This window comes from Ciconia boyciana, chromosome 1 (genome assembly GCF_034638445.1).
Source record: "Ciconia boyciana chromosome 1, ASM3463844v1, whole genome shotgun sequence".
Classification (NCBI taxonomy): domain Eukaryota; kingdom Metazoa; phylum Chordata; class Aves; order Ciconiiformes; family Ciconiidae; genus Ciconia; species Ciconia boyciana.
The window spans coordinates 78,670,110-78,694,947 of NC_132934.1; the positions used below are offsets into that span (position 1 = coordinate 78,670,110).

At 43.2% G+C, this 24,838-nt stretch overlaps 1 protein-coding gene across 18 annotated transcripts in view; it reads left to right on the top strand.

Moving 5' to 3' along the window:
- The window catches only part of PRR5 (proline rich 5), a 93,681-nt gene that overhangs the window by 15,257 nt on the left and 53,586 nt on the right, over positions 1-24,838 (top strand). For 4 of the 18 annotated variants that reach the window (XM_072876156.1, XM_072876070.1, XM_072876076.1 and 1 more), the window contains one exon: positions 24,234-24,347. The exons of 8 other annotated variants lie outside the window; for them this stretch is intronic. In XM_072876156.1, coding sequence (XP_072732257.1) covers positions 24,244-24,347 — 104 coding nt within the window. In that variant the 5' untranslated portion in view covers positions 24,234-24,243. Of the gene's footprint in view, positions 1-8,425; positions 8,564-24,081; positions 24,348-24,838 lie in introns of those variants that run through there. 6 more of the 18 variants (XM_072876045.1, XM_072876052.1, XM_072876059.1 and 3 more) reach the window with 4 other exon arrangements.

Below are 24,838 nucleotides of genomic sequence, written 5' to 3' on the forward strand. Positions count from 1 at the left end.
AGCATGTTGGGGTCCAAGTAGCTCTCCCTCCCCCTGCTGAAAGAATTGGGGAGGGGGGGGGAGAAAATTATAGGAGGGAGATACAGGGAGGGAAGAATCAAGCTGCGTCCTCGCCATCTGTCCGCTGCGACTCGCGCAGCTGCTCTGCCATTGACAGGTTGCTGTCTCTCCATCCAGCGCAGACAGCCAAATGACTTGCATCGTGAACACAAACCACTGAAGATTAATACTAGTAAATAGCCTGGTCAGAATAAACTGTAACTGGAGGCAGAGCCTTTAACTGCTTGGAAACCTGCAGTATCCTCTTCCTTCTTCTCTCGTTTCTCCCTTCTCTCCACCCAAGATTTTTGCAGAATTTGCGAGCCAAATATAATTTCAGTACGTGTGCTTTTTCTGGATCAAATGCTGTACCTCTGAATGCAGCATGATCAGTTTTGGAACATTAAAAGGTTATCTAGAAGCAAAGGGGAATGGCCAGTTAGAGCTACAGTGGGACTACTTCTGTCCTTAAAATTAATTAAGGATGTGCTTAAATGCTTTGTTATCTCAGGGCCTCCATCTGCTACCTGGGGTTGCACAGTTTCTGACAGTCCCAGCTCCAGGGGCATATGGAAGATGCCCTCCTCTCATTTGTGAAGAATGTGTATTTTGCATCTATTGCCGTGGAAATGGGGCAAACATGGACTTCAAGGTAACAAATACTAGAAACTAAACAAAAATACCAAGGTGTATTGTGCTTTTGTGAATGGCTTTAGATATCTTTCTTGATAGAGAAAGGTGTGTGAAGTCCGCCTCTTCTCCTGGAGGCTTGGGTGGGTGGGGGGGAATGTCTCATAATACCCTGGGTCCTGATCCAGTATCTGTTGACATCAATACAAAAATAACTTGTGTACCCAATATAAAAAAAATCGAGCACAACACTATTTTGGGTTTTCCTCTCCTGGTATTACTAATTATTATAGAGATTTTCCAGAGATTAGTCACTGGCAAGTGTCCCTTCCTGAGCCTGAAGGACCATTCGGGCAGGTGTTAATCCCCAAGAACAGCTCTGCGCTTTAGTCATTACTGAAAAATTGAATATTGTTTAGAGTCTCAATGTGCATCTCAGCTGTTCAGAGAGGTGATGATGGGGTGACGTTACAGCTCCCGAATGTTTGCACTGTAGGACTTTAAATTTGTAGTGGCAGGAGCACAAAATGATAGCTGAGTATTCAATTCAGGTGCTTTTTGTGATAGCCCTGTAATTGCTGCTACTTCTGTTTACCTCTTCTTTTTTGAAGTCAGTTTATTTCCCACAAAACCCTTCCCTCCGTACTGCCTCCAGCACACCAAGTCCTGACATTGCTGCACATCTAGCCTCTGGCTGGTTTTGGTGATGGAGGATTGATGGAGCCAAGAATCTGCTGATTTCTGTATGATAAATCCAAGCCCAACATTCACATCTCCCCAGACTGGCAACTGAGAGATTAGACCCAGTCTGTCTCCTCCCACCAGTACTTTACTCTCTGCTATCCAGGCATATCATCCTCACTAGAGAGGAGTCAAAAACTTCTTTTATATCCTTTTATTCTCAAGGGGTTCAGGCAGCAGTACCTGCTTTGAGAATGGCAGCAGATGCAGGCTGTGGAGCTCTAGTCTCATGTTACTAGGCTTCATTGGGAAGCTTTTGACTAAGCAGCTGCCGTCTCATGCGTAGTCAGAAGCTGAGTCTGAGAGTGGAGTAGAAATGTCAGAGGAAATTTAAGAAGTCGCTGCCTCCAGCTATTTGCTACCTTTCTTCAAAATCCTCAAGGGTGGTAGAGAAGAAAGTATCTCAGTATTGCATCTGGCAGCTTCACCAGAACCTCACCTTCTTTGGCAGCATAGCTGACACCATTGGATTTTGCACAGAAACGGTATAACACATCCCCTCTGCCACCTTTGCTTTGGTAGAGCAGGGGAAGAGGCAGAAGGGGTAGTAGTGTCATCCTTTCTTAAATTTCTCTTTCCAGACTTGGAAAACCGCTGTAATGAGCTTAGCATGAACTACCTACTTATCGTTCTTTTTTTTCTTTTTCTTTTCCCTTTTCACTCACATTATTAAATGCAAGTGGCAATTAACTTCTGCTTTCAGGATGCATGACTGTAGAGTACTACCCATGCAAGGACAGGACACTCTCTTTTCTTTTTTTCCCCCCCTTTTTTCCCCCCCTGCAGTCATAGTGATCCTGGAAATGGAGAGTTACGATGTTTCACATTCCTTTTGCCCAATCCATGCCACCCAACCAAAATTTTCTTTTGCAGCCAGTGCCTTGTGAGCATCTCTTTTCTTGTAAAACTCTGCTACATGTCCTGCATACGTGTCTAATCTGGTGCCAATGCTGGCATCGTCAGGCTTGGTTATCACGACTGTGGCCATCAGTAACCCCACCTCAGCTCAAAAAAATAGAGAAATGTGAGTGGCTTTTGCTCTGGTGTATGCCTGAAAGGTGCTGAGCCAGAAGCTTGATGATTTGAGCAGAGAAGGCTGCGTTAATGTTGGTGGGGCTTAGAACACGTTCAGGAAAGTTTACGGATTTGTGAAAAGACACAGATAAAGTTGTCAAGGGGGTTTGTGGGTCGTGACCTTGTCATTCCTTTTTGCTATGCAGACTTCAAATTCTTGCTGCATTGGAAGTCACTTTTGGTTCTGCTCTGCTGTCAGATGCCTCTGTCTTCCCCCTGCTTTGCTTCTTCCAAAGCTTGCTTATCGCTGGCAGTGCCAGGAGCGATGGATCAGCTGAGAAGGGTGTGATTTGTTTCTTTAAGCTGGGTATGAGTCTCAGTTGCCCAGGATCCATCAGTCTCTTAACTTCTCCATAGAGGGTTGCTGTTGTTCTTAATAGGAAGCTACTCTTCACAGTGGATGTTTTTCACGTAGGCTTCAGAAGCAGCTGCCTTAAATGTGGTCTGGTACCTCTGCAGACAGAGGCTGAGCACTGGGCTCGGAGATGGGCCACGGTGAGGATGGCTGCGGGCAGGACCTCCCCGCAGTGCAGGAATTGCTTATAAATAGGAAGACAAATTGAAATGTTCCCTTTCTGTTTTTTCACCTCCTGCCATTCTTGGGAAGAGGAAGAAGGCCAATAAGAAATGTTGGTATTTTAGTCAAAAGCAAAGGCAGCTGATGGGAAATGCCTCTTTTTTTTTTTTTTTCTTTTTTTTAAGAAATGTTGCTGCAGAGATAGTGGCAGGCTGCTGTGCAAAAAATCCTGCCTGGATTTGCTTGGTTTTCCAATCCAGGGGCAGAGCAATTGACAGTCCCTGTCCATGAGATTGCCTAAAGTGACTGAGCCAGTAAAGGAGACCCAGCAGGTGCTCAAATGAAATTCTTCCAAAATGCCCTCCTTTACACTCACTGCATCCTTTCCCAGTAAAACCCTTCAAATGCTTCTTCAAAAATTCATGAGTTTGAGTACTTTAATGGAAGCAAAGGAGAGACCTTTCCTTTTCATCCTGAAAGAGCCCATGGAAAGTTCAAAGGGAACTTTCAGTGTTTAGTTATGCTGCGTTCACTCATCAAAGAACTCTTCTCCCTGAGTTACGTGAAGCTTTAATGTTTTATTGAAATCACTGTGGGATGTTGACTTTCATGTGAGACCTGCAAAACCAAGGCACCCATATATCCACTATGAATTTAGCTTAAAATGATGCGTGTTATGAATAGGATTTTCCGGTCTTTTCCTACTGAAATTGTTGAATATTTTGCTATAATTTTCATTAAAGCAGAGCCAGAGCAGTGCAGAAAGATTTTTAAATCTCAGTCTGTGAAGACATTTATGAATTTGAGGAGCACTGTCATCGGGGTTTTTTTTTTTTTGTCTGGTTTGTTAAGTTGTAGTCACCCCTTGAAAAATGTGTTACTTTTCTATCTCCACAATTAAATTGACAGCCTGCTTGCAGTGTGAAAATGCTGGCAGTGATGCAGTTGCATTTGCAAGCTTTGCTTGTGAGATGTTTTCACTTAGCTGAATATGAATGAAACTTGGGGTGCTGTGAAATCCAGTTCACAAGGTGCTCTCTGCAAAACGGAGCATCACCACCTATGTCCGTGCAAGCACGCTCGCAGTAATCTGTGCCGCCACTTGTCTGTGCCATCAATTAGTCCTTACGTTTAAGATTCAGTCTATGGGAAATGAAGAATGAGAGAGGTTTTAAATATGAACTATTGGAGTTTTGAGTATGGAGAGAGGTTTTAAGTAGGAGTTTTGAGTGTGGAGAAAGTCATAATCTGAGATAAGAGGGAAGATCTTTTGGTGCTTTTAGACTACATTAATCCTGTAATTAGGCCCTTAAAGTTTCATTTTTGGTGTTGTTACATTCTAGCTTTGTCTTTGTCTCCATGGAGTTAAATTTGACACTATGCAGAGCTTTCTATAACTTTTTTCATCCGACGTCTTTTAAGAGTAACACCAAGGATTTTCAGGACAAATTACCGCCTTTAGGTTTCTATCTTCATAAGTGTATGTCCTCAGAGGTATAAAGGCAGATTAAGTGTCACTATTGCAGCAGACAAGAAACTCAGCACTACATGCAACAGAAACAGACTGTCAGCAAAAAAAATTCAGCTATAGAGAAGTCAGCATTAAAAACCATCTTATTTGTCTGAGGTACAATGTTGCCCCTGGGAAAGTCAACAGGGGCTTTCCTATCCATTTCTGTAGCCAGAATTCATCAGAATTCATCCTTTAGTTATAATTTGAATTTATAGTATGAGCTTTAATTCCATTAAAGTGAAATATTTTTTTTAAAGGAGGAAGATCAGGGAAGTAAAGCCCAGAAGACACATTGACATCTTTTTATTTCTAGCAAAAAAAAGAAAAAAATATTTTATACCTGCAAATCTTTCACAGATCTGAAAGAAGAGTGAACCAAGGTGCTTGGGAAGCCAGGTATAGCATAGGCTGAACCCCGTGGTCTTGCTTGTTGGGACCAGTTGTAAACAGGCTTGTTAAATGGCTGGGGAGGGGAAGGCCAAGAGCAGAAAAGGCCTTCTTGCTTCATAGACTGTAACTTGAGGAATAAAGCCAAGAGTACAGATGGTATGTTTTACATCGATGTCTTTTCACTTCATTCTTCCCATGCACTTTTTTCCACACTTCTGGTTGATGGAGCTGAGCTTGCAAAACTCTGAAAGTAGTGACCAAGCCTTTGCAGTTTCCAGCCTTCCTGGTCATTGCAGCCCCAAATTAAAATCTTCCAGTAGGAAAAGGTCTGTAACGGTGCTGCTGTGGGTTTTCACGCGACAGACCTTGATCACGTCAGCCTGCCAGGCTGATTGTAGTTTAATTGCAATCACCATTTCCAGCCAGTGTGTTGATTCTTGGCTGGCACCTTTGTCGACTGCAGTCACTGAAATGATAGAGCTTAATTGCTGGCCACTCACGGCTGAATTGAAAGACGTATGCAGTAATACCCAAAATTAGAGTCCGTGTGACTTGATTTCTCTGGCCGTAGCTGGCTGAGCAGTAGGTGTAAGGGGGGCAACTGTGTCAGCTCCACTGAAATACTGATGTCCAGCAGCTCTTGTTGTGAGTCCTGAGGAGGAACTGACAGTCCCTTCGCTGAGCAAGTTCATGCTGTATGAAAAATTAATTTCACCCACACTCACAACTAAGTTAAAATACAGTCACTTAGAAAAGGAGGGCAGTTATATTAATGTGTTATTTATAATGTGCCTGTGATGCATGATCCTGTGTTTTACCTTGTATTTTTGAATACTCACTAGTATTTGGACAACTAGCCTCTCTGCCCAAAGTAGCATTTTGGATTTGAGCAAATTCCAAAATAGCTGTTCTTTCAAGCAGCATCACCAGCCATGCTACACCTTTTCCTCCTCTGCCTCACACATGCAGAATATCCCTGGAAATTACACTGCCCTGTGGCTTAGAGCAGTTTGATCTGGATTTGTGGCAGCTTTGGGGTCCAAAAACCTCTAGAGTCGTGTTTCTTTCCATGCTGGTCAGGAGGTCTCTAAAGCTACAACGTTACGGTTATATCTGCGAAAGTATTTTGGGTCATTCAGCATGGTTCCCCTCAGAGACTTGTATTGCTGCTTTCCCTATAGCAAGGTGGAGGGACGGGTAAGTAATATGGCCCTGAGAAAACTGTAAAGCAGTTCTGAAATTCTGCCTCTGGGAAATGCCTGGTGTAAGGCATGGTATCAATACTTGATTAGAAAAGGCTATATGAATGCTTAATTTGCTTTACCTGCCAAAATAACATACTGATTGCTCAGCTGGTGTGAGGAATATGCTTAATTACAGTCTCCTGGAACTTCTGTACAACAGCATCATGGGTTGGTTTTTTTCAGGCATTCTCTTTTTCCCTTTCCCCTGAACCTATAAATAGTTTAAGGTGTACAGGATATTAGATGAAAGCAAGACAAATGTAATTCACAAGTTTAAAAAAATAATAATTTATACTTCATGCATGCATTGACAGAATAGCTGAGCTTTGATCATCAAAGTTAGGTCGATTTAAATGAAAAAGGCAGTGGAGTTTTATTCTGAAATAACCCCCTGAAATCCTGAAGAATAGCACTGTGATGTTGGTTTATTATCCCGGCTAATCAAATTATCACAGGTAATAGGCAAAATGGGGGATTTTTTTTTTTTTTAATCTGCTAGCATAGAAATGTCAAAGCAGGATCTCCAAGCAAAACACTGTTTTCATACCCATAAGCATCTAATCTTTTGAGAACCAAATAGCTATTATTACACTTTCTGTCCATAATATCTGTCTAAAATCAGTGGGATTTCTCATATTCTTTAAATTAGAAGATTAAGAATCTTCTTCAATTTGCCTTTTAAGCAAGGAGGGGAAAAAGGCCAAAATTCCTGACAAGACCTATTATTTTAGATGCGTACTTTTGATAGTAGCCACTTCCAGCTGAGAGCAGTTGGCCATAGCTTTTGGAAGACCTCAATGTCATGACCACTCCAGCAGTTTTGGCAGACACTCCTAATATAAACCCAGCTGTATCAGGAAAGCTCTACTCTGATACAGCTTGCTTTGCTGAGAGCAGTTTTTTGTATACTAGTACAACATATAGCTGTGTCCACAGGAGTTTTTGTTGGTATAGCGTGTTTGTAGCCAGTGTACTGTGCAGTGTACGATCTTGTGTTTTTGCTATACATCCCTCACTTCAAATTTGTTCATGTGCCATCTCCCAGATGCACGCGTGCCGCTGAAAAGCTTGCTTCCCCTACCTTGCCCCCAGGTACTAAAAATACCATTTCATGGCTCTGTAGCCTACAAGCTGCGGATAATTTCTCCCATTCTGCAGGCTGTCTGCTGAGCTGCTTATGTGTGCGCTCCTTAACGCATTGCAGTCAAAATGCACTGACTTTGCACAACACTGTTATTTAAACTAACACCTCTTGATTTTGACTAAAGTAAGTGGTAACAGAATGAAGCTCACACCCATGGAGCAGACAAAAGGTGGGAGTGTAAGGGGATTACTTGGTTCTCTCAAATGCAGGAAAGATTAACCAGAAAATACATATTTTTAAACACATGCAGCTATTTACATCCTTGCAAAGTGGGTATGAAATGCCACAAAACAAAAGCAAGAGCGGTTTGTACCCCGGATAAACTGAGTCAAAAAGATGATCTGTATATTCCTAGTTAGATTTAGCAGTGTGTTAGAGCTGGTACTAATGACTATACAAGTGCCAGGCATGAAAAACCCTACTCAGAATGTGGATGCAGATGTGTGTGAATACCGCGGAGTGTCTGTGTTTATGTATATATTTTTTTCCCTAATAGTGTTTTATACTTATTGATCAGGGATTTAAAAAAAAAAATCTTTGAATTGTGAAGATGTTTGTATTGGGGTTAGAAGTCACATAATGATAAATGCTGTGCTGCACCAAGATATCCACTCTGGGGTTGTTTACTGTGTTAATAGTCATCTCGGAGAGGCACTTCAAGACCAGCTCAGGACAGGGAGTGATATTACGACCATCATTTGAAGCCCTAAAGAAAGAATTTCCAGTATTTCTAAATGATGCATTTAAGACTTTTTCTGGGCCTTATAGGACAGCTGCTCTCCAAAGGTGATCACCGCAGATCATGCAGCATATTTCAAACCTTTTTCTGTCACCTCTTTAGTGCTGGAGCACAGAACTACTTACACTGTGTGTGCTCATGGAAACTCTCTTATCCTCTTTAGTGATAGGTGTAGCTCCTAGCATTGGTGTCAATGAGTTGCTCCCTGTGAAGAAAACAAAACAGAGAAGGGAGAAGTGCAGGAAGAAATGTTTATTTCTGTCAGCGATGAGATGGAACAGCACTTGTTTCACTTCTGCGTGTGTCATGTATGAGCTTATTAGTGCACTCTTGAGAAACAATTCCTAGAATAGCAATATGTGCAATACTGCTTTTTGTTCATCTTTTGTTGCAGAGCTGCCTTTTTTGCAAGGGGCTGACTTTTTTCAACCAAATTGTATCGCCTATCAAGAATTTCCATGTGACTCTTGGAAACCTGCTGCAGAGTCTTCCCTATTTGCTATTCAGTCCTGTTTTCTTCTCCCTTTAGCAGGTAAGCACGTGTTTCTGCAACACTATTTGCAACTGGAAAATGTTCCCGATTTCAGACACCTGGAGAGTTCATTTTGTTTGAGTCACTAGGGTTAACAGCTCTCTCCGAAAATTTCCCACAGAACTGACTGTATTTTTTGCCATAGAAAAATATCTGAATAATAATGCAGGACTTCGGGATTTTTAACATCAGCTTATGTCAGTCTACGTCCCTCTAGCTTTAGTGCAGCTTAAAAAATGGTATGCATGGACTTTCAGCTGTGAATCTATTTACAGCTGAATCAGGGTTGTGAGTAAGCAATACAGAAAATTGCTTGAATTTCTGCTCTCTGAGAGGAGCCTCTAAATAACTTTATGTCCTTGGGGGAAAAAAAGCCCTGAAGTAGAGAGCCAGAATGGGGGATGCAAAATCTCGGGTGTTATCTACCACAGCGACCTCGAGCTGAATGAGAGGGTTCAGATACTGTTCACCAAGATCATAGTCAGACAACCGTTGCAGAAACAGATTAAGCTGCCCCGGCTGACCGTGCACTGAAGCGTATGAGGAATTCTCAAATGACCTATATATGATTGATGTATACGTGGGTGTGGCAAGAAGCGGCACCGAACAGCTGAGTGGTAGTAATATCTTACACAGCTGCAGCTATTTCTGCAGAGGTGCTTGGCACAGCCCTCTAGAGTGCCTTAATATTCATTGCTAGAATTGGATCCGCATTTGAGATTCAAGGTTTTTAGGAAGGAGGAAATTTTACAGATTTCTTGAAATCACTTTCAGTAAACGCTAGTCATTAATGGAGAGTGTGTATGGGGGTGTGTGTGCATTTATGTGAAAGGAAAGTAAATGTGCTTAATCTGCCTTTGATGTTGTTCTGCTTTTAACATTATCATCGCATGTAGTAGCTCTTATTTTTTTCAAAGCAATTTAGAAATTTTCTCAGAAAACAATTGCCAGTTTCCTCCTCCAAAATAATTTTCTTTCTGAACATATTGAGAGACTTATTTTCTCTTAAAGAATTATTTACTTTATCACTAAGCTGCAGAATCTAACCTCTGCCATGGCTTCAACTTTTTTTTAATCAAAGAGGTCTTTTCTAAAGGGTTCGCTCTTGAAAAGTTCTGGTTTGATTTAGTTGGTGGTAATGCATGCTTTCTCCCCAGTTTGTATCCAGTGGTAAATGATGGGAATGCCTATTCCATGCCACTTCATTGCAGTGATAGCTGGATTTTGCTACAGCAGTTACTTGGTCTCATCTCAAACTGCAGGTGTAAATGGTCCCTTATAATCTGCAGCTCCCACTGGGGCCTTGCACCATAATCCAGTGCAAGGCTGTGACCTACAGCAGAATTTAGCTTGGCCTTCAAACTGGGCACAGATGTTTAAAAGTGAGATAAATAATTTTCACTTGTGCTGCACTTTTTTCCCCAAGGATTTCCAGGCTGTTGTTACCTACTGCTAGTCTGGATTCCCTCAGAAGTGAGTTAGCAGCACTAGTAGCAGCGAAGGGGGTATTTGACAACTATGCATTGTACAATGGGAACTTGATAGCCCCAGGTCATGAAGAGTATGGGTATGGGCATCACTCTTCTCCTTATAAGTGATTTCTCTGGAAAAGTTGAGGGAAGAATCTGACTGTAACTCAAGTCAGGAAATCCCTGCTACCTCTGTCCATGTTATTTCAAGCACACCCAGAAAATTTCTGCTCCTGAACTTTACAACCTTCTCTAAAACAAATACCCACATCTGCTGTTAACTAAGTTAGCAGTCTACCAACTAATCTGTTACCAAACATGAGTTCTGTCAGCAGCAACTCCAAATACTGCTGTTCAGAGGGTTCAGCCATTGCCAGCAGAACTAAAAGCTGCTCTAATGCTTCACTGAAATAGTTTGAGAAGTTCACTGTGAACACTCCATCTTTGTTTTGTTCATTGTTAAACTTTTTATTCTTGGTATTGTAAATACCTACCCCTCAGAGTAAACAGACAGACATGTGCATGCCTTCTGTTTTCAGTGGAGCATTTGCAAACTATCCCACTGTAAACTGTTTATACATTACTATGTAATCTGTAACCTTACTACGATGGACAGTCAGATCAGAGTTCCCACCACATGAGGAGGCATTATTAGACATTATGCCTTGAGCAACTTACCACCACCCTGACAGAGTGTTTGCTGACTGGAAGTAGCAATGCCTTATGAAAAAACACTGCCTGCCTGCTGCAAACCCAGCATTTTATAACCACTTGGGTTTTTTTCATAGCAAAAGCCGTAACTTCTCACTTGCTGGTGATATGATAGACTTTAAGTGATGCTTATGGTTTTAAGTGCAGCACTGTCTTCAAATTTTATTTTCCAACAGTGTGCATATTTTCACAGTTATATTTATTATTTGCTCTTCGTTGTTGTATGATGTAATTTAAAGGTCTTAGGAGTCTGGTCCTACAGTAACAGGGACGATAGAAAACACGTACTGAAGGTTTCAGGCCCCCGTTACTTTACACCTGCAGGCCATGGCCTTTTAAAACAGTTGTACATAGGTTTTACTTTCTGGATGTGTAGAGTCCCATATTATTCCATGGAAATGTCAAAGGTTTCAAATCCAGCACATACAGAAGCCTTGGCATGGCAAGAGCCTGATCAGAAACAGCAAAGTAACGTTTACTGTGCTCACAAGGAGACAGAAGTCAGTAGAATAGTGTTGAGATAATGAAGGAGGTTAGCAATGTTTGCTGTGTTACCGCTGATAAGCACTCAATCTCTTTTTGTAATTATTATGAAAAGTTCCTGGCAAAGTTGTAACTCTTTGTTTGCTCCCTTTTTTCTCCTCCTCCAATACAAAGAGGAGAACCTAACAGTATCTTTATTTATTGCTTAATTCTCCTTGTCCACTGTTGGAGTGGGTGTTACTCTCAGCTCAACTCTTCCCTAAAATCTTGGCTGATTCTCTTGCCAGAAGATGCTCTTAACCAGCAAATCCTATTTGCTTTTCTGGTGAGGCTGTTCCACGAAGGCTGCAAACTTTGCCCTGTTCTCTCAATCCCGCAATGCCTTTGGTCAGCAGTAGACTCTCCTAGAAATACTCCTAATTTAGTATCTCCCTACTTGAAATACCAACTGAGCTTGTAAACCAAAGACATCTCCCAAAGGTCTCTTCATCTAGGGTCAGAGCATGTACTTGAGGAAGTGAAGCATTCATTAGTGCGATGCCAGATTATTTACATTTGTATCATGATCCACCAGGCAGTAAGAGACTGGGGGTGACATTCATCTAATTTTAGGTATTTACAGTTTGGAATACCATATCCATATCTGAACTACTCACATTACGTTCTCTTTATAGTTGGTGGAGAGAACCCGCCTGTCCTGAGCATGACTTACCTGACCAGTTTTAAATATCCTTTATAGGATGCGATGTAGCGCACCCTGGGTGTGCTCCGTTTTCTCTAGCAACTACAGAATAAGGCCCAGATTTTTCCTGTACATCTTGCACATCCCGCTCCCAATGTCCATTACCCCATTTCCTAGTAGCTAGTGCTGAATGAGCGTAAAAAATGGAAAGGCCAAGTTCAAGTGACTGAAGTTTATCACAAGAGTGTCTTAATTGCACTTTCCAGTTCTGACCTCCCAGGTTACTACGCTGCTGTCACTGCAGTCACAAGTGTTTCCTCTCTCTTCACAGCTCTCACAGAGAATTTAATCAAAAGGAAGGAATTATTTCAAATGTTATTCCCAGTTTTCTTCCTGTTACTTACCTACATTCTCAGTAAAATACAGACACTAGTAAAGTGTAGATAAAAGCATAAATGTTCTATCTGTAGATCTACCTAACTGTATGTAAAATAACAATATCTTCCATAGAACAGCTGAAGTCTTATGTTGATTACATTGAATTCTGCTGTAAGTAAAGGAAGAATAAAATACTATCTTTCATTCCTCTTTCATTCCTCTTTTTTCCCCAACTCCACACAAATGCAACCCAAACAACTTTCATAGAGCTGAGCAAAGGAGGACGGGTCACCTCCTGGGAGGTCTGAATAATCTTCCAAAAGTTAAATAATGAGGATTACCAAAATAAGGCCTTAAAAAGTCATGTGCCTGGCACAAAAAATCATAACATGGGCTCAAAAATGGATTTTTTTAAAATTTATTTAGAACTTGTGTTCTGCGTTTGAACTGAAATGGGACTTCTAACTGTTTTAGCACCCAATGTTGATGACTAGATAGAATTTCTTGATAAAGGTGTAAGAAAAGTATGAAATGCAAGTGGGTCCTGGTCATATTTTCATTAAACCTCTTAACTAGAACTTAACAAATTATATAGTAATTTTGGATGCCTTTGGTTTTGGCTACAAAAGTTTAGTCCCTCTCATAGGAAAAGACAGTTATACAATATTAAGGATTCAGCCTTTAAAAATTAAGGCTCCTGTACTTTTTTTTTAACACTACTGGGTACCAACAATAGATTTGGAAAGCCTTTTGCCTTTTAAAAAAAAAATGCTTCAAAACATTTGAACCAAGAAGATTTTCTGTTGAAAGCATTACACTACAGTAAATAAACACTGAAACTTTCTATTTTATTCCAGCAGAGTAAGTTTAGATGCATTTATGTTTCATATGACACACTAAATTATTGTACTAAACAAACCAAGGAAACCCAAATGGAGTCAATGAACCAAAAACCTGGATTCAAAAAGCCATTTATCATTATGCCAGTCTGAGTCAAAAGTTCAATTCTGGATATTCTCCTTCCTCAGAGTGTTCAAATCTAGATCCAAAACTTCCTGTTGGAGCCAATCTCTAAAACAGATGACTAATAAAACTAACATCATGACACGCACATATATCCTTTTTAACATGCGGAGTATTAGCTGAGGGCCAGGATTGTTTTAGATTTATTTTATGTGTGAAGTGATTAAATTCTCCCTTCCCTGTCCTCCTCCCTTCTCCTAGTCTGGCCAAATCTTTGTGCTGGCTCCCACTGCTGCATAGCCAAATATTGCAGAAAGGAAAACAGTGGTTGGTTTGGTTTGGTTTTTTACCAAAAAGGTTAAAAGTTTTGTTTTACTTTTTTTCCTCTGTGTTCATTAATCAACTTAAACACACGGCTTAAAAACTGATGCAAGCAAATGGCATCAAAAGTGCCCTTGTACATTTTATAATTGTACACAGCTGTGATTACAGTCCCACAGAATATATTTTTTGCATTTTCTTTTGTTTTGGTACACTTCACTGGTGATTCACTTCCTAGAAGGGATTCACCCCTTTTAGGAGAGAGAGAATTCACTGGTTTCATGACCTTTTATTTCTGCAGTAGAAATGGGTGAACTCACTTGGAATAAATACGAACTAAGCCAAAACATTACACAGGACAAAATTAATTCCAAATCTGACCTTTCTGAGTCTTAGGGGGGAAAAAAAAAAAAACAAAAGGAAAAAAAAAAAGTTTGCTTCCCTCTGTCTTTTGACCGCTGCCCTACAATTTGCAAGCACCAAAATATCACAGCAGGGACTAAAGCTTTATGGATGTGTGTCCTGGTGAAAAGCAGATGAACGGCAAAACTGGAAGACTCGCGGTGCTATGGCCACTTTTCAGGTACACGCCAGGAGTGTGGTGGGGGAGCCCCTGCAGCCGCCTGGAAATGCCCAGATGCCCTGGCTGGTTTGAAGCTGCCGGTACGCCTTGCTGCACAAACCCACCTCACCACCACCGCTTGTGGTGGCTGTGGCTCAAAAGACCGGGAATGAGAAAAGCAGCGCTTAAAAATGTAATGCTGATTTGCCTCCTCTTCAGTGCCAGGCTGTGGAGAACAGAGCAAAAGTGTGAGACAAGGGAGTTTTTATTTGCTTGCCCTGGGACGTGAGTGTCCCGCGGGAAGCATCTCCCACCAGGGAGGGGTACAGGGACCCCTCAGGAGCTGGCCTCAGATTTTTGTCCCCCTCTAAACAGGGAGTGACAGGCCACTGCTCCTGGGAGCTGCCTTGAGGGAGCAGGGCATCAGGGGCAGGCCCTGCCTGTTGCGTTTGCTTTGCTGCCGCTGCCCCTTTCATACCATCTGGAAAACCAAAAGACGGGCCATCTTTTATAAAAAAGCCACACATGATGGAACAGCGGTCGGTTTATAAATGCTTGCGGGGGTTAAGCTGCTTCAGTCACGGGGCCGCCGGCCTAGCCGTCAGGCGGCAGGGCCTCGGCGGGCCGCCCTGGCTGCCATTTTGTGTCGCCTACCCCGAGGCCGGCGCGGCCGCCCGGCCGGCAGGGGGCGCGACGGCGACCGGCATTCCCCGCCCTGCCCTGCCGCCGGTGTCGGGGCGAGCGGGGCAGGGCCCGCGGGGGGCGATCGATCGCCTCTGGCGAGCAGTAATAAAGCCGCTTACTTGGCAGTGTCTCCTCAGGTCGGGCAGTGGTAACATGCATCTTGTCCGAAGGAGGCCATAACAAGTCGTGAGGGGCTCTGTCAAAAAGTTAAAATCTGGTTAAAAGCAACGTGCCTGGAAGCACGCCTTCACAGACGTTATGGTGCCTTTTTAATTGGTTTTCTGTGTGTTTTATGTGGCTGTTTTCAGGGCTTCCTCCCCACACACCCGGTGGGTGGGGGTGCTCAGTGCCACTGCAGCAGCCCCTGCGCCGCTGAGGGGGACACACAGGGCCGGCCTGTCTGCCCACCCTGGCGTCCTCATCACCTCAGGTCTTTGTCCCTTCAGGTATCATCAGGTTGAAACCTGGCATGTGGCTCAGATGGGCTTGAAATTAAAAAAAAAAAAAAAAAAGGCAGCCTGACACAAATGGGTTTCTGAGGTTTTAAGAGTCAGGGTGAGGAAAGGCTGCAGTTTCTCCATGAGGCCAAGCTTTGTCTGTCCTTCTGTGATCCTCCCTTCAGTGATCACTGTGTCTTACCATGAAAATGTCAAGTTGGTGAAGTTTGGTACCAACCTATTTATAAAGACCAAAGTATCTTAAAAGGACTGGAGACAGAGCTTTGAGCATGGAGCTGACTGCAGTCCAGGCTTGCCTGCTCATGAGAGATACTCAATTTATTTATTTTTTCCAATGATGTTCCCAAAATGAAGTGTGCTCTGCAGGAAGTGATTCAAGTAAGTGCTGGCTGCAAGCCTGGGACTACCTGGCCTTCTGTATGAAGGAGCTGTGCATCCTAGAAACATGGCCCAGGGCTTTCAGTACCAGGATCACAGCAGTCCAGCAGAGCATCTGGGAGCCTTGCTCGAGATAAGTCCTTCAACCTTTCTGTTTCACAGTGGGGGAGCTCAGTCTGCATGGGCTTTCAAACTGCTGGCCCTAGAGCCTGAAAAGACCCTGGATGGCTCACAGCTCCAGACGCCATGAAGCCTAAAACCTTTATGGTCCCAGCAGTTTTCTGAGGGGGGAAGAAAAAAAAAATAATAATTTTAGTTTTCCATACATTTAGAAAACTTGAACTATTTTGCAATGAAAAGTTAATATGGCCTGAGTTTGGATAATGGATCATTTGAAATGACTAAAGGAAGCCTGGTGAACAAGAAAGCTGGAGCAGCAGGACTCATCAGGAAAGAGAGACAGGAAAGATACCACAAAGCTGCTGAAGACACACAAACCTGAATGACACCTGTGTTCTTCCACTGCATCCTTCAGTAGCTTGAGGAGGCTTGTGTTTATGCTGACTTTAGGGAGGGAGGAGTAGCTTGACTAGTTATCTAGTTGTTGCTACCTTGTGGGGGAAAAAAAATGTTTTCTGGAAGGAAATGTAATGGGATTTGCCTTACCTCCTCGACAATGAGGCATTCCTTCCGGGTGATAACTCAAATGGCGGTCGTGTTGATGTCTGATTGAAGACTGAGCCTGGCTAATGAGCTGGAGTGAGAGTGAAAGGAGTTTTTCCAAACCTTGCCTAAAAAATTCCAGCAGTCTGCCTTTTGAGATAAGTTATTTCCCAGAGCATCCTGAGAGAACACTGATGTGATACATACTGGGAGATGATAGTGCTGGACCTACAGACCTGGTGAAATGAAGATTTAAAGGTACAACTGTAAAATAATTTGTGTGTTGAAGGCCTTTTTTACCCTTGTTGTTTCGACTGCCTGGTATCTCAGTCTGCAGGGACTGTCTTAGCATGTGTGTATGAAAAGATGGCAAAAGGTCCCCATTTTTAAGTTCCTAATGAATGCTCTACCATGCTGAACGCTACAGCGTCCAATTACACAGCTAGATGTTGCAATTTTGGATTATCTAAAGATAATTCAGAAAAATTATTCAGAAAATATCTGAATATTTTTCGATTCAGAAAAATATCCTTGTGATGTAAAGAGAGAATAATAAATTTTCTGGACGTATCCATTTGTATTGACGGCCAGGCTTTTGTGACTTTTACAGGACTACAAGATTTGTTTCAGAGAGCTATAGTACCATTTGAGTAACAGCAGCGTAGTACCACCAGAGTCAAATATCCCCCAAAATTTGCAGAGCTGTCTATTGCATTGCTCAGTACTGAAGTGACCTCCCTGACTTATGCACAGGAGGTGGCAGTAATCTCAAGGTATGGTTCATGTTTCCAGCCATGCTCACATTCTCATAGAGGGAGAATATCACAGAAGCGTTATCCTGGCTTTCAGAGTAAAGCCAGGATATTACCTGTAACTAACAGCTGGCCACCAGTGCAGTTTATTAGAAACTCAGCTAGTTACTGAAGTGGGTTCTTTATCTTGGTGACCTTCCAAGGCAATCAGAGCCTTCTTGGAAGACCTTGAATCAGAAATGTTTGGATATAAGAAAAATAGCACTGCACAGCACACAATTCTGATCTCCCAGGGTTCACAGATTTGGAAGGCGCTGTACCATATATAACTGTAGAAGACAGTACTGAGATACTGTAGCTGCTGCATCAAGGTCATGGTGTTCTGGGATCCAATTAAAATTATGCAAGATAGGCAATTTAGGAAAGAATTCACATAGAGCTCGGAGAGGAAAAAAAGTCATATGCGTTATGAGCTCAGTTACTTTATAAGATTAATTTTCCACTATCTCATGATCTTGTAATAAGAGCACAAAGTATTTTAAACGTTTGATTTGCTTATTGATCAGAACTCTGAGACCTTACTTTCTAAATCACAGATATAGGTTTGACTTCCATTTAGCAGCAAAGTTGTGGACTTGCCTTGGAGTATACGCTGGTTGCAATAGGTTGTGAATTTGGTGAGTGGGCAACAGCAAAACCTGGAACAGCCATGTCTGATGCTCGGAAACCCACCTCCTTCCCTGGCGGTGATGTGAATAGGAAAGGTGGTAATGCCTCAGGTCCTGTAATCCAGAGCAGTGATTCTCACCTCCTGCAACATAACCATCATGCTCACTCAGATCACTAAGCTGGTTTTAATTCCCAGAACCTATAAAGAGATAATGAGGAATGATACTGCGAGCTAGGGGAATTGCCATTTGATGGAAAGCTTGATATTTTGGCTGGGGGTGTAACAGGCCTATTCCTATCCTAATTCTCTCCTATTTCCTATCTCCTGAAGGACAAGGTTAAAAGATTTAGCTGTCTACTGTATTTTAAGAACTGCTTATATTGTTATGCTCTGTAAACCAAAAACTGCTGCTGGCAAAGGGGATGGGATTGCATGGATGCTCTGAGCAAAGTTTTCCTTACAGGTATTGCTAGATTCATGACCTGTGTTAGATTAGGCTGGGGCCCTATGCTGAGCTCAGGGCCCTGTTTTGCTAGCTGGAGTACAAACACCAAGTGAAAGGGTAAAAAACAGCTAAAGAGCTCACAGTCTAAACAGGCAAGACAAAGACTTGATTCCCTTAGAGCCAGCTGAAGAGTGGTTTGCAAACACTGTGTTAGTACCAGCTTTTTGGTCTCCTTTTTCTTTTTCCTTTCCCTTTCCTTTATATTTAAAAATTTTGCCTGAGGAAGAATTAGCTAACCAAGAAAGACAAAAAATGAGGAGGGAGCACAAGAGCAAAGGGTGATGGGGAAGCAGGAAGGGAGCAGGGTGGGGAGACTGAGAGGCTCAAACAGTCAGTGAACAGATAAGAAATGTCATCCAGCAGAAAACTGTGAAAAGAAACTAGACACGGATGGTTGCTGCAGTCCGGATGGTCGTTTGCTCAGAAGCAGGTCTCTTTCTGCTGAGAAAGTCTCCTAGGCACATTCATGCTGCTCTGCCTCACACCGAACAAAACTGGGAAGGTCCAAGAAATTAGCCCTGATCCTCTGCAAGTTGCAATGATTACAGGTGTCCGTGTTTGGTGCAAGCCAGTGTATCTACAGGGCAGGCAGTGGAAGTGCAGCAGCTGTGGCTGCCTGTGGGTTGGCTCTGAAGCTACATAGGACAGACTGCGCTTGCAGGTGTTACTGCAAAAATGGTGAGGGGGCAGAGCATCCCCTTCTAGCGGTAGTCAAAGGACTTTTCTTAGGTATCACCTTCTCCTTGCTTAGGAAGGAGATACTTCCTAAGTCTTGAGTATTTCTTCTTTTTCACAGCATAAAAGACAAAGAAGCCCCATGTGTGAGTCCTACATGCAGTTGAAGGAGCAGAAACCCCAGCTCTATCTAAAGGGGGCAACTGTGGTTATGTGGGCACTATTGGTCACGGGATGAAGAAGTACGGGAATACACAGGAGGTGTTTCAGAGGCTGGGGAGATGGCCCAGTAAGCCCAGGTCCCCTCCTATAAATCAGAGCTTGGCTGTGATGAGGGCAGAAATAAAGGACTAGCAAAAACAAGGCTGTCCTCTGATGAGGCTCAATAAGTGACAGGCAGAAACTGTCCTTGAAAGTGCCTTTATCTCCAGAGGTTGCAGAGAGTCAGTGGGATGGAGGGGGAAGGGTGCAAATGGTGCCCATTTGATTTCATACTTTCTTTATTCTCTTTATTCTTTGTTTTCTGACAATAAAAGCGCTTTATGTGGATATTGTAGCAAAGGAATTGATGAGTCATAAGGTTTGCAACTTCATTTCCCCCGCCACTCCTTTTATTTTTTTCCTGATAACTCACATCTCTCTCTTCCCTCCCGCCTTGCCCCTCCTCTGCTGGCGCAGCAGGACGTGCTGTGCCTTTAAGAAGTGTGGTTTTTCAGAAGACTAATTCCTGAGCTTTGGCATGTGTTGAGGCATGCCCTAAGTTTTGTGGTGTGGTTTATGAAAAACTAAAGTGCATTTGTCTAGGGAGGTTTTTAACTCCTTTCTGCCATAGATACACTTTACCTCTTTGTTCTTCGCTTGCAGAGCATACACCGTTCAGCATTTCCATAGGGATTTCTGCTCTCTTCTCCAAAAGAGGAGGGGAGATAAAGTGAAGTAGCGGGCTTTTTTTTTTTTTTTTCAGTTAAAATTTATATTTATTGAGTTGTTTTTTACATGGCAAAGCTCTGGTGAATAAAGCTGAGATAGCAAATTCTCTTGCTGATTATATCCTCCCACTGGCACCAATATTGCTGCAGTGTTAACCTGTCATTGCAGTAGCAGAACGGTGTAGCCGAAGACATGCTGACCCGTAGCAGTCACAGCATTGGCAGCTTTATTATGAATTTCATATATTGTGAATTTCTTAATGTTCCCGTTCATCAACATTACTATTTGCTTCCTTTCCCCTCTCATCATGGTCAAAAAGAAACTTGTAAGAAGACAACACAGTTGTACTGTAAAAATTAGCATAGCATTATGTAAATAAAATGGGGGGGGGGGGTGTTGTTTGTTTGTTTTTTAGCAAATCTCATTATTGTAAACCAAGTGTATGCTTAGGGGGGTCTGCCTGGAATTTTTTTAACTTCTTCTAGGGGCAGCAATGCAATCTTTAAACCACAGCTCCCAGCGAGAACGTTGCAGGCTTTACAGGCATACCAGTAGGTAACTACAGAGTTACCCTTGGTGATTATTTTAAAAGCCGTGTTTGCTACGGGGTCCTGGATCTGCATGCTAACGTTGTCTTGTAATAACAGCATAAAACCTCTTGGGCTGTCAGCCTATATTCATGTACCTGTATGTTGTTTTAGGCCTCAAAATAGCAAGCAAGTCCAGGTGAGCAGAATTCCCCTATGTCTCTGGCACCGTGGCGGCTCCGGGACTTGCCGTGCAGTCACCCGCAGGATGTGGGCCCCACAGATGAAAGAACGGTTTCTAGTAGAGACAGGCCTGTTTTTATGAGGAGAAATGTTGGAGGGGAAGGGAGGGAGCAGGAGCAGGAGCTAGGACTGGATGTGCCTTCCACACTGAGGTGGTTGTGTGGCTTTGATTAAATCACTTAACCTTTGAGCTGCAGGTTTCTTGTGAGTGAAATAGTGGTATTAGCACCGTGTACGGCATGCTGGGATTAAATGAATTAACGTAACAGTACTTTACAGTCTCGGCTCTGTAAATGTGCTGAGTGCAGTTGTTCTATTTAAGAAGCTTGTAGTGCTCGTTATTGAGCCTATGGGAGGGCCCCCACCAATCCCGTCCTCCCCTCCCTCCCAATTAGTCTGGTCAGTGCTCTTATCCCTCTCCATGACCAATAGCGAGCAATCTCTGCCGCTTCGCCTCTCGATCTTGAAGCAGTGCTGTATTGCGACAACTCTCTTCACAAGTGGCTACAGAGGAACGGCCGCAGTGCAAGCCCTGGCGAGGAGCTGCATCTTCTGCATTGCCCTCCGGCCGCCCGGGCCCAGGGAGTCCCTGGCTACCTAGTCTCTGCAGCATCCCCTCAGTAGCGTGCTGGAATGGGAGGTGGAGGTCCTGGGATCTCTTGACATCTCTGCCACCTGCTCATGGGGTGGCCTGGGCAAGTCACATCACCTTTCTCTTCTTCACTCTTAACGCTGAAGTGCGGATCGTGTCTTTTACCTTCATACCCAAGAGCTGCTCAGGGCTGAATTAATGAATGCCGTGAAGTCAAGGATGTCTGTGGACACACAGCACAATGTAAATGTGAAGTATTACTCTGTAATTATAGGTGGAGGTAACCCTTGTTGAAAATTATTTGTTTTATCATAAATCAACATTTGATCAGGTGGAATCGTAGGAAGGAGGAAGAAGTGTTGGGAAAGCCTGTCCTCTGTTCCCTCAATCCGAAATTTTTCAGGAAACTGGAATGCTGCCTCTCCCATGTGTTTTGTGCATGTGTCAACTCTGAATCTAGTACTGGTTACTGAGATTGATGGGGTGGCATAAAAATACTCTGACTTCTGTTGGTGTAATATTTCAACATACAGACGGAGAGAGATCCTTTTTTTTTCTTGTCTTGGGATTCAGCATTTTATGAGGAAGCAAAGTACTGCTTTTTGCAGCGTTGTCTGGCATATCCAAGGTTGACACAGCAGCTCCTTGGGTTCAGTCAATTAGCAAGTTGAGGATTTTAGGAAAAAACGCAGATGAAATGTTATTATGTAGCTTCTGACATACTGGCATCATCAGGGTACAGTTTATAAAGTCCCTGGTGCTGCCGAGGGATCAGAGAGTTAAAAATTCCAAGGGTTTAATCCAGTATAATAACATTTTGCAAGGCCTATCAAATTCACAGCAAGTGAGAAGCAGAAAAGCAACTGAGCTAGGTGGAAAATGAAATTAGATGGAATTATATTGCCACAGGTTTATCTAACTAGTTGTTTCACTTAACAGGGTAGATGCACATTTATCCGAGCCCTCAGCAGAAGCTCAGACCGAGTTGTGCTCCCCTGCTCTCCCAGGCTGTGTTTTCCACAGAAATGGAGTGCCCTTCATCCGATTTGAACAAAGCAGTGTTCTGCTGCATCTATTTTTGGTCACTGATTTGTATGCTGTAGAAGCCATCTCATTCCTTAGAATACAGCCATATACTGTTGTGTTTGTTTTCCTTTTGCTGCTGTGTACATAGTGGATTGTTGTTCGTTTGTTTGAAGGATTTAAACATCTGGAAGAGACTGGAGATAGCAATGTCTTTGTACATAGGTTAGATGTGGAGCTGCAGGTCCCTTCCAAAGTGAAATGTTGTATGCCATCTACTGTGATGCTCGTTTGCATACTTGAGGGTTTTGGTGTGGACAATCAATATAACACTAATCTAAGCAGCTGGATAAAACTACTGCTGCTAGAAGTAGCACTAGGTAAAAATGGATTTATTTCCGTAGGTAGTTCTCCAGCTGCTTCCCACAGAGGTAATACCAAATACAAATTTTGGAAGTAAATATTTAGATGCAATAAGCTTAGTTGAGTTTGGGTGAGTAGTGAGAGGAATCAGTTTTTACTAAAATATGTCAGTAAATGATGCACATAGGGCAGATCTCACTGTGAGAAATTCAGTTTTCCTGTAATGTAAGCTTTGCCATATTATTTGGACACAAATCCAATTATAGCCCAAATCTAGACAATAGGTTATCACAGATAAAAAGAGTAAGTAGAAAGCAGGGAAAGAAAGAAAGGATAAGTTCATCTGTAGTGCAGCCCCCTTTCCAGTGAGCGGAAGGTTACTCTGCAAGGAGCCCTCGTCGCTTTTACCAGACTATTTGCAGACCAGTGCCGTAGCAACAGAAGAGCAGTTCTTAGCTCTGGCTCAGTCTATGGCAAACAATTTCTCTTCTGAGAAAGCTAATCACTGTTTTGTTACGTTACTTCCTAGCAGATGAGCCAGGCACTCCTGAATTTAAAACAGAACTGCCAGTGAGTGACAGCGAGCTAAGCACAGGCTGGAGTCTTGTAGCAGCATATCCTTCAGCTCCAGTGCTGCAATGAGAGAGAGAAAGATTTTTCCTTTGAAGATAAGACACCTGGGGCTTTTGTAGAAACTAAGTATGCTCCAAGTTGTGCAGCTGTTATCTCGATTTAAAAAAAAAAAAGGGCAGAGAAAGACAAAGTGTCTGGCTCTTCTATGCACCACCAAAAATTCCTCAAAATGCTAAAACCCAAACTAGCACTTTTCATTCTGCAGTTGTGTTGCTTGTGAACACTTTCCATCTTGTGGCTTACGTGACACTTTCAGCCGAAGCAGCCTCCGAGGCGAGCCGTGAGGCTGTGCTGTGTGCGTACGGGAGAGAGGGAGTGCAGGAGTGTATGTATATGTATGAGCGAGGGAGCGAGAGCGCGTGTTTGCAGTGTCGTAACGTGGCAGGGCACAGGCAGTTATGAAACTTTCCAATAAAGTCTCAGTGCGTCAGTATTGGTTGCTTGGGGTTTTTTTCTCTGTCCGTTGCCCTCCAGTTTCATTTCCATTTATGAGTGCAGAGATAGAGAGGGAGAGGTTGAGAAATGCTAGCAGAGCCCCCCAAGCCACTGGAGGAGCCAAGCAGTTCCCACGACAGGTGGAGCACGCCGATGCAGTGCTGAGCGAGATTCCCGGGTTGCGGTGCCCGGGGACAGGGGGAGGGGAAGCCATCGTTCTCAGGGCAGTTGCTGATTGCAAGGGGCCCCTTCAAAGTGCTGCAGCAGCAGCCAGAAGTTCGACTTTTATTTTTTGAAAGGACTGGAGAAATTATTAACCACAGTTGATGACGTCAGAGTTGATCTGATTAAAGGTTTGTTTTCTTGCTGGCAGAGGTGTGCTCCGTAGAGACTGGTTCTCTCTTCTTTTTTTTTTAAGTTTCTTTTTTGAACAGCAAACGGAGGGAACTGCTCGCATTGCTGCTGCTGCCGCTGCTGCTGCTCCAGCTGCGTGTGTGTGTGTGTAAACAGGATGGTGTATCTGTAGCTGCCACGCGCAAACACACATTTGACCATGAGGACTCTTCGCAGGTTGAAGTTCATGAGTTCGCCCAGCCTCAGTGATCTGGGCAAGAGAGAGCAGGCAGCCTTGGATGAGCGGGGGACCCAGCAGCGACGGGCCTGCTCCAACGCTACCTGGAACAGGTAAGGTCTCGCACGATGTGCCGACTCCCCTGCAGCCTCTCCACGCTCCCGCGGCCGTGATTAACGTGCGGATAGCTGCTCCGTCAGCTTGCAGGAAGGGCTGCCTTGCTCCCAGCTCGGCAAGATTACAGTACGTCGGGTTTTCTGCATTGGTGTGCTACGCGTACTGGAGTACGCGTTCAAGTAAAAGACGGGAGCGGCTTTTTTCCCGTTGCTGTTAACCTTTCTCTGAAGGCTGATAGCAAAAGAGCCTTTCCTGCAGATGGCTCAGCCTGCTCTTCCTTGTGACGGACAAGGACTTACTTCAAAGGGTCCAGCTACAAATATGTCTTTGTGTCTATCTAGATATTCTCATTCGAGGTTGATTTGGTTTATTTTAGTTTAAAAAAACATTTACGTATACACAACTATTAAAATACATTATTTTTGTCTACATAACTATATATATTGCTGGTTGTTGATGCAGATATGACAAAATCTACTCAATTTAC